This window comes from Triticum dicoccoides, chromosome 2B (genome assembly GCF_002162155.2).
Source record: "Triticum dicoccoides isolate Atlit2015 ecotype Zavitan chromosome 2B, WEW_v2.0, whole genome shotgun sequence".
NCBI classification, from domain to species: Eukaryota; Viridiplantae; Streptophyta; class Magnoliopsida; order Poales; family Poaceae; genus Triticum; species Triticum dicoccoides.
Window position 1 is genome coordinate 489226225 of NC_041383.1, and position 10542 is coordinate 489236766.

At 44.0% G+C, this 10542-nt stretch overlaps 1 protein-coding gene across 1 annotated transcript in view; it reads left to right on the forward strand.

Moving 5' to 3' along the window:
• Positions 1-10316: 10316 nt before the first annotated feature.
• LOC119364391 (PHD finger protein ALFIN-LIKE 4-like) overlaps positions 10317-10542 on the forward strand; it is a 3737-nt gene continuing 3511 nt past the window's right edge. The window contains exon 1 of the mRNA XM_037629871.1: positions 10317-10540. Within this exon, the coding sequence (XP_037485768.1) occupies positions 10431-10540 (110 nt within the window). The 5' untranslated portion in view covers positions 10317-10430. The remainder of the gene's footprint in view (positions 10541-10542) is intronic.

Below are 10542 nucleotides of genomic sequence, written 5' to 3' on the forward strand. Positions count from 1 at the left end.
TAAATACTTTGCTGCAGATACTAAGTTATCCAGGTGTGGTTGAATTGATAACTCAACTGCTAATACTTGGGAATATTCTTTGGCTCCCCTTGTGTCGAATCAATAAATTTGGGTTGAATACTCTACCCTCAAAAACTATTGCGATCCCCTATACTTGTGGGTTATCACCGGCGAGGTGGTCGGGGTCGACCTCACCCCTGTAGCGATCGAGGCATAGGAACAGGAAGGGAGGGGGAAGCGACCGGGGGGCTTGGTGGGCCGGCTGGGCCAACCTTGTGGGTCTGGTGGCCAAGCGGCCCAGGGTGAGGGGGGACGTTTTTTTATTGTTTTTTTCTTTACACAGTTTTATTAAATTTTTGTGCACTAAAAGACTTTACAAAAATGTTGGTTCAACACCATAATTACTTATGGAAAATTTGCCACAGTTTGTACATTTTATTTTTGACATATGAAAATTTTATTTTTGACTTTATTTTAAAATTGTTGGACCGGATTCGAACCAACGCAAGTTTAACAACAGTAATCACGGTGACGTTGCATCATTAGTAGAGGATTACTATAGGTTAATTAACCGGGCTTCACACACGGCCACAACAACATCGGTGCCATCGTCTTCCCACACCAACGTCAGCCTCTGAACCTTTAGGTATGTACAGTCATACATTACCCACGTTGGTCTGAGTTCTGCGAAAGAGATTGAGCAAGGAAAGGAAAAAAATCATGGATCCTCGTCAGGTGATGAGGCCGTTGCCATTTATCAGAAGAACCCATGTGAGAAGAACATGTTATGAGGGAATAAAGCGATACCTTCAACTTTTACTGCTAGACTTGTTTCATGGAGAAGTTGAATATCAATAAGATAGTGGGGACTGCTTCATTTTACTTAGGAGATAATGGACTCATGGTTAGTAAACTGGAGCAAAGAAAACAATTGAAAAACATAAGTGATGACATGGCATCATGGTAGAGTAGAGAAATTCGGTAGTTTAATTGCATGCTTGCTGATATGGCATTATAGCCGAGTTGGCATGTGTGGGTGCCAAGATAAATTAAGTGCTGGGGATGACTCTCTCCCAGCATGTTGTTGCGGTAACTTTGTTAAAAAATGCGTAAGTAGTTGCTAAAAATAACTAAATCTAATGGAAAAAGGTATATGATTGAAAATCAATATAAAAGTGTCTAAAATAGAATAAAAACTTTTGAATTACGGTTAAAAATGTCATTTTGAACTAAAATAAAAAGGATGACTAACATGAATATATGATGTGGCAGCGTTACATGCATAGATTAATGCAAAAATAATTGTAATTTATAAGTTAAATGCATGAACTCGCTTATGTGGCAGATTTTGCATGGCTTAGTGGGTGAGAAGACTTAAATGCATTGCTTAGTGGGACGTTGAGGTGGACACCTTGCATGTTGAGAGAGTTAAGACTAACTATTTAAAAATGTGAGATGTCTGAAACCACCTCTTCGTTTTATCACGGTACTTCGAGTATTATGTTTGCAATGGTTTCTAGGACTGACAGGAAGTTACAAATCTTTTTCTTTGGCATTTCCGGGCACAAAGACATCTCTAGTGGAAACGGTATCCGTCAGCAAGCTTCAGGCCAATCAAAAAAATTGTTATGCCAAGTATTGAGATTCGGTGATTTGCTAGTCTCCAGTCACTAATGAACATTATGGTGCCTTGCCCCCTATCCACATCGTCCGGTCTAAAATCGACGGACAAATCCGAGTGAACAGTACCATACATACAGTGTTCGGCCTATAGTAACTCGTCCACAGTGCTCGCCTACAGTACCACGACTACATTGTTACCTACAATGCTTTCTGCTGCAGTGTTCGATCTGGGCCGCCCCCTGCATCCAACGGCTGGCTGGCCGCCAGTTACGGCGTGACTGGCCAGAGATCCAGTCAGGTGAGCAGAGTTGCATGCATGAGTTCGACTGACAGTTGAGGAGTCCCCAAAACTTTTTTTTCATTGACAATTTCAATCATTCATGTCTTTACATATTTGAACTACTAGCGCTAGGACCTTTAGAACAAAATCAATCTTGAATACAATCTAAACATGTTTAAATTTCAATGTTTTAATTCGCTTATTTCACTCAATCTATTTGAGTGTGGGGACTTCTTAGACCAAGATCAATGAGTGAAATCGGTTTTTGATTTTAGTAAGATTATTTTTTGAAATGAGCAAAATCTGTTTTTTTAGAAGGAATGAAAGTTTATTCTAGTGGTTTTTTTTCTTCATAAGGGTGATTATTTACAAATAATTTTAATCTGCTATCTAAACTGTGATATGATATTTGTGAAGATGAGTGAAATCTTTTTTTGAATAAGTGGACTCAGTTAATTCAAATGAGTGAAAATTGTTTCTCAAAAGGGTTCAAGTATGTTGTTTGAAAGAATTGAAATCAGTTATGTCAAATTTATTGTCTTAGTATGTGAAACTGATTTTTCTTTAAAGTATATGAATGTGAGTTTTTGAAAACAGGTTCAGTGCTTTTTCTTAATATGTGAAACCAACTGAAATGAGTGAAACATTTTTCTAAATGATTGAAATCAACTTTTGGAGTGAGTGAAATTATTTCTTGGATTGAGAGAAACCAGTGGTTTGAAATAAGTGAAATATGTTTTTTTAACGAGTAAAATCAGCTTTTTCAAATGACTGAAATCTTATCTGGTTTGTGCAAATTTTGCTATCCTAATTTAGTGAAATTATTTGTTTGACATGAGTGAAATATGTTTTTATATGAGTGAAATAAGTTTTTTTAAATCATGTAAAATATATTCGAAATTGGCATTTTTTTAAAATATCTCATCGCCATGAATTCAAATATGTAAAAAAATGAGAACAGAAATTTGATTCAGTTGTTATGAGCCGTTCAAAATATCATAAGAAAAATAAAATGCAATATTGAGAAAAAGAATCTTGTCTCATGCGCGTCCATTCTTCTCTTCTCTCTCACTCTCTTACCTAACAAAATGTTGCCATGGTGGACCCCTATGAGTGTATATTGTAATGTATACCTGCAGCAAAATGTTTGGCACCTTTATACCGTGTATCATTGCATCAATTTTGGTGGTAGGAGATCTATCGGTAAGTACTGGTATCGCCAGATTTTTCACTTCCCACTTCCGGGAAATTTACTTTTTAAGTAACAGTCAGATATATACTTGCAAACCCCTTTATTGTGGGAAGCCGTTGCAACCATCACAAACATATTCTAAGTCTTCCAACGACCACTAGTTCAAGTCTAGAGAGTCTCTTGAAGGAAGAAAAGAAGTGAAGTGTTTGGTGATTCGAAGAACACTTGCATGATTCTTTGAAGACCAAGCTCCTCTCTTCTTCTTGAACTCCATACATCCTCTCTTCTTATACCACTCAATATCCTTGTGTGCCAGAGAGAGAGATCTTATCAGTTCTTGAGAAGTACTTTGATTGAGCATCTTTTGAGGAGTTTTACCAAGCAGCTTTCTTTTGCTTGTTACTCTTGAAGGTTCTGCGTATCCCAAATGGTTAGGATTCACTAGATAGCCTTTAACCATCACATTGTGAAGGAATCAAGAGTTTGTGAGAACTCGGAGCTAACGTACATTGTGAAGATCTACCCCATAGTGAGGCTTTTCGGTACAAGCCATGATGGAATTAGTTGTTTGTACTTCATGGGCCAAACACTTGGGATCCTTGTGATCTTAAAGCCATTTGGCTCGAAGCCCATATCAAGGTGTAGTAGACTAGTGCCAACTATTTGAATCACATAGACATCATTGAGCCCCCTGTGTTTGCATTACTCAACTCTTACTTTCTTGCAAGTTACTTTATTTCGCGGCCATACTCTTTGTAGTGTGTTTGTTAAGTGTGTAGCAGTTTGTAGCTTAAAACCGCCAACTTATAGAATTGAGTATAGTTTTATTGATAGGATTATTCAACCCCTCTAGTCCTTAGGAACTCGACCCTAACACCTTCGTCAATATCAAAAGAGCTCGCATTCTAACCTTGTGTCAGACCCATGGGCAAGGGACAGTCTCAGGTAGACATTTTTTATGGGGCATAGGCCTCCCAAAAGGTAACGGGGACATGCATAGGTTTTCTCGGGCCAAACGGACATTGATCCTGGAGTGCAGAGTCAAAGGGGATCTCAAATGCAAGACTCACCCGTCGAGTAGAGACGAAAGTCGACCTTAGGGATCCGACAGTGCTGAGTGGAAGGGTCATCGCTCAACGGATAAAAGTTACTCTAGGGCTAGAAGAGAAGAACCTTAATACTAAACGTTGGAAGACCTCGATACTAAACCAAGTTTCAATCAAGACTGGTAAGTCCATCAATCCAAACAGTTGTCCATGCACTAGTAGAAGATTTGGCAGCTATTGCAACCCCTACTTCTTCGGGCGGAACCCCGGGCTGAGGACTTATTTAAAATGCTGCCAAGATATCAATATCCTTAGTGTCATACTCTGGGGCATAGTAAGTCAATTTATAATCTTTAACACCAGCTTGAAATCCAACACCTAATTGGCGCAACATCAAGAAAATGTGTGTAATCCATTTCTCACATGGACAAAACAAGTTGCCCCCTAGAGGGAAAGAGTCGTTCACAATTGTTGGATGTACCGCCTAGCTCAAGACAACAAGAAAGGAGAAGATTCCATGGAATATCCTTGACCTTGTAAGTTCTATGTTTAAGCTGTATTTTCATTTAGAATAAAAACACGTCCATACAAAATATTGCAGGAACATGCGGCACATAGACCGAACATATTTGTTACCTGCTCACACACTAATGCAGAATGAGGCTTTGAACGAGGTTTTCGTGTATGGGCAGGCGGCGGTTCCCCTTTTCCCCTCAAAGCTTATGTCGGTAATACCCGACCCGGCACAACCATTTTCCGGAACCGCCTGTGTTGATAATCCTTTAGAGATGCCCTGAATGGTATATAACATCCATGAGAAAAACAAGACTACGATTGTCCACGTTGAAATGATGTAGAAGAAGACTATGATTGTCCTCTTTTTACTAAAAACTATAATCAGAAAACCAAACAGTTGCGAACCAACTATGGTTGGACGGTTAGATGGACGCTGGTATTCCCGGCCCATCAGGATTTCCGCCGATGCACATTCAGTAAGAGGAGATGTTCCTCTTAACTACAAGGTGCCTTTGATGACTTTATCAATTTCTAGATGATATGTCGGCTCAGTATTTTGAGGGTAAAACCAGACACTTGCATAGGCACTTGTTGCACGTAATGAAGAGGACGGGGCGTCGACCTGTTGGCTGGGCAGCTGAGGTTGCTGGCAGCCCACCCGAGTTCAAATCCCGGCATGGACGCGTGGTGCTCGCGCTCCTATAAATAAATGCCAACGAGGGTTAACCCTTGGGTTGGTCTCATTTTTTTTGCACGTAACGAAAAACTGTTACACGTAGAAGGAAACCAATGCAGCCACGGGCGTGGCTTGACAGTCAGGCGTAAAAGATGGGGGACTCATGAACTCCACCCGGCGGCAGAAATCACATATCTGACCTTAGGCAGAAATCAAATCACAAACTGACCTGGTCACGAAAAAATTTCACTCTGCTGACCCTTTGGTGTGGCGCCCGACAGCCGGGCGCCGCACCCTACTGTGCAGCGCCCTTCCCTTAGGCGTCGCACATCCTGTCAGCGTGGCAGCCCTGGTCCAGTTGCGGCCCCACACGCACCTGTGCAGCGCCTAAGAGCTAGGCGCCACACACCTGTAATGTGCTGCGCCTAGCTCTTGGGCGTTGCACAGTCTGTGTTCCACTTGGGCTGGCCCCACCCTCTCTCCCCTCCCACCCCCACCCCACACACCCCCACCCGACCCAAACCCTTAGACTTGCGGCCCTCCTCTCTTCCCCTCTCCCCCCTCTCAAATCTTGCAAATCCGCCACACACCGTGGATTTCGAAGCCAACCCCTCCCTTAAGGCAATCTCCTCCGATCCCCTCGTTTTCATCCATAGGAATTATCACATTTGCTCAAATCTTGCTAGTTTGGGGAAACCCTAGATTTTGATAGGATTTGGAAATTTGTGTTGAATGATGTTATATTTCTTTGCTAATTTGGGTTGTTTAGGCTTCCATAGTATGCTAGGGTTAGGGTTATGTGTGTTTGATGTTGGTGTTAGGGTTATGTTGGTGTTAGGGTTGTGGTTATTGTTATGTGGGGGTTAGGGTTATTAATTCATATACTCCCTCCATTCCTTTATCTAAGGTGTATTATTTTTGGCACGGTGACCAAGGCACATAATTATAGATGTGTTAGGACGAAATTACCCTTGGCAAATTTATTGGTTAGTGGCAAGTAAATCAATTAGTCCAGGAAAATAAGAGATACATGCAATCGACATAGAGATAGTTTCCTTCTTTTACTACAAGGAGAGATACAGACAATCAGGAGAGATATACTTTCCTTTTTCTGGAGGGCTAACAAGGGAATTGTGAGGAATAAGAAGAAATGCACCTTACATTCTGGAATTTTATCAAAAACCAAATACACCTTATATAAAGGAACGGAGGGAGTATATGTTAGGGCATATGTGTGCAAATATTTTTCTTAAGTATTTACTTGATATATGTGTGTTTTTGATTATTGTAGGGATGGGGAGAACATGTGTTTATGTTCATCATGTGGATAAAGAGGCCTTTTTGAAAGGCAATGTTGAGACGGACCCGGATGAGCTTGACATGGTGTTTGAGAGTAGTCCTAGCTATGCGGAGCTTTTGAAACAAGTGAGGAAAGATTTGAATTGGATGGACCCAAGTGACGTTGTTGAGTTCGAGGGAAGGCATAATGTTGGTTTAGGAATGCACATCCGTTGGAAGACAATGCGTGTGAACTCCGAGCAACGTTGGGTTGCATACAAGGAGACGGTTGCCGAATCTCTAGACAAGGCTCTTGAGTTATTTGCCTCCAAGAAGGTTGAGTCTACTTTGAATTTAGACTTGAACCGGAACCCCTCCCCGTTGGTTGCTAGGACTCCCCCACCCATGAACCAAGATCAAATGAGTGAACCTCAATTCACGCAAGAAGATTGGCCAACATTGAGCCCGACTCCAAACAACCAAAATGAAGGTTTTGAAGAGGAGAATGATGAGTACGAGGAGGATGACAACGAAGTTGACCTCCATGACAACAATGTGGGTGATCTCAACCAATATCATGTGCAAGAGACAATGGACCAATCCATCCCTTTTTCCCGTGCATATGCATCGGACTCGGATGACGATGGTCCTGATGAAGAAGTTGATGAGGAGGGGTTCACACCGAAGGAGGCCGAAGTATTCAAGAAGGTATTCGGGTGGGATCACAAGACACCATTGTTCAAGGATCTTAGTCTCGCGGATGAAGCCGTTGTGGATGGTGGAAAATGCATATCTCTTGGAGCTAGGCCAAGTTCTCACCGTGATTTGGAAGACGGCAAGAACGGGATATATCCCGGTTGTGAGTTTCAATCCTTCTTGGAATTGAAGATGTGGCTCGACAACTACTCGGTTACACATTATCGTCCACATAAAGTGGCCAACTCGGACGTGAATGTGCGTTACACGGTCAAATGTGAAGTGCCAACATGTCCATGGATTGTGCGTGCAAGGCCATGGAAAGGAGGTCCCACTTGGCGCATAGTGAGTTGTCTACCAACTCACATGTGCCGGCACAAGAATGCGGATGGCAAGCTTGTGTACCAACAACACAGACAACTCACATCCGAGTTCATTGCTTACAGGCTGTCCAACCAAATATCCACACTTCCAACAATGAGCATCAAGAGTGTCATTGACCTTGTGAAAGCCATCTTTCATTACAAGGTGAAGTACGGCAAGGCATGGAAGGCGAAGCAAGCCGCATTCAAGATGTTGTATGGCAATTGGGAGGAAGCATACAACCGACTCCCTAGGTTGTTGTTAGCTATGGCCGCCACAAACCCAGGCATGGTTCACGTGGTTGAGCCTCATGGGCACCAAACATTGATTCATAACGGGAGGACCGTCCGAGTATTTGGCCGTGCATTTTGGGCCTTTGAGCAATGCGTGAGGGCTTTTGAGCACTGTCGGCCCGTCATCGCCATTGATGGCACGTTCTTGACCGGACAATACAAGGGCACTTTATTGGTTGCAATAGCAAGTGATGCCAATAACCGGGTGTTGCCTTTGGCTTTCGCTTTGGTTGAGGTGGAGAACAATGATAACTGGGAGTGGTTCTTGCGTCAACTGAGAACAAGGGTATTACCTGCTGAAAGGGAAATTTGTGTCATATCGGATCGCCATCCTGGAATTCTAAATGCGGTGGTGGTTGACATTCCCGGACATACAAAGTTGCATCATCGATGGTGCATGAGGCACTTTCGTGCAAACTTCTATAGGGCATGTGGTATCAAGGAGTTGGCCGATGATCTTCAGGATTGTTGTCTCGCTTTCACCAACAAGTGGTTTTCCACATTGTTCAATGCATTGCTCAGACACAAGAAACTTGACCGTGGCGATGGTCTTGGTCGTGCTGGTGGTAGAGGTCGTGGTGATGGTGTTGGTCGTGGTGAAGGTCTTGGCCGTGGTGGTGGTAGAGGTCGTGGTGGTGGTCTTGGCCGTGCTGCTGGTAGAGTCCGTGGTGGTGGTGGTGGTATAGGCCGTGGTGGTGGCGGTAGAGGCCGCGGTGGTGGTGTAGGCCGTGGTGATGGTGGAGGCAGTGGTGATCTTGGCCTTGGCGGCGGCCGTAGTGGAGGAATGTTCTCTTGGCTCAATGGACCATTGCCGTATGTGACTTATTATGATCTTGTTCTTTTGGCTCAATGCTTTTGTTGTCATTTTGTATTGTGTGACTAACTATTATATTGCCATTTTCATAGGTATGGAAACAATGAAGGGGGTGGAGGACACAGAGGGGGAAGGTGAGATCCCTTGGTGGTGGGAGGAGGGAGAAGAATAAGAAACTACATGGACCGTGATTTGGACAAGTATATGTGCTATGTGTGTATGACTATGTGAGGGGACTAATATTTCTGTGTATGACTATGTGAGATCCCTATGTGTGTATGACTATGTGATTTCGACAAGTATATGTGGTATGTGTGTATGACTATGTGATTTAGACTACTATTGCTGTGTTTTGGACGCCTACATTTAATTTGGATATGATTATGTGGCATCTTTATGAATCAAAAACAAAAAAACCAGTAGTTATTTGAAAATAGCAGTTAGTGCAGCAAGCTTGCATTAGGTGTGATCCTGCAACACGCATCATCCAGCTACATATGAAAGAAAAACAATGTTAACTTGACAGCAAGCTTGCATTGCTAATGAATAAATGAATTGATCACAAAACAGACCAACTACCTGTCGGTACAAGTAGGCAAGAGTCGCTGAACCCCAGCTCCATTTGCTATCGAAGACGGTCAACGCCTTCAGCCACATCCATGGAGCGTTCTTGCCAGTGGAGTCAGGAAACAAAGTCCTCGACACAATGTACCACATATACACACGAGCATGTGTCTGGATCACATCATCAGTTGCATCCGGAGGGCACGTCGCCAAGTTATTTTGAATCCACGTGAAAGCAGCTCCGGCTGCCTTCCTTTCCCTCTTCTTCTTCTCTTCTCCCTCCTCTACATCATCCTCAGCCTCGGTAGGAGCCATACCGATAAGAGCAATCATCTGCTCGCGCCACCCATCAGAATCGGTGCTCATACATAGAGGCCTAAATCGAGCAAACCAAACAAATCAAGGGTTCCATTAAATCATGGACAAATCTCTAGAATGGCAACAAATTTACGGAACAAAAAAAAAGAAGGGAAGAGTTTACCTAGTAGGATGGATTGGGGATCGAATCCACGGATCAAATCTTCAGATCTGAGAGGGATGTGGGGGGATTAGATGGGGGCGCCGCCGCCGCCGCTGCTCTCTGTCCAGAGAGCGGAGAGATGAAAAACTGCCTGGTTGGGCTGGGGCGGCCGCGCTTAAGTCACTGTGTAGCGCCCAAGGGCTAGGCGCTGTACGTCAAAGTGTGGCGCCTAGCTCTTAGGCGCTGCACAGGTGCGTGTGGAGCCGCAACTGGACCAGGGCTGCCACGCTGGCAGGATGTGCGACGCCTAAGAAAAAGGCGCTGCACAGTAGGGTGCGGCGCCCAGCTGTCGGGCGCCACACCAAAGGGTCAGCAGAGTGAAATTTTTTCATGAACAGGTCAGTTTGTGATTTGATTTGGGTCTCAGGTCAAATATGTGATTTCTACCCCACCCGGCCCCACTTCGCCAACCTTCAAAATCTCAAATTGCGGCTTTCTCGCGAAGCCACGAACGTAATAAATCACCCGGCTTCCCTGCTCCTTCCGATTGGTCGAGTAGTGGAATCCCCTTCCCCTCCACCATCAAAACCCTATTTCCGGCGGGCCTCGTACTGGGTGCGGTGCTGGCGATGGCCGACGGCGTCGTCTCGTCTGCCGTCCACCCGAACGGGCACTCCCCGGAGTTCGTCTTCCGGCAGTACCGCGGCCGCCGCGCCGGCATTGTGAAGGCCCTCACCGAAG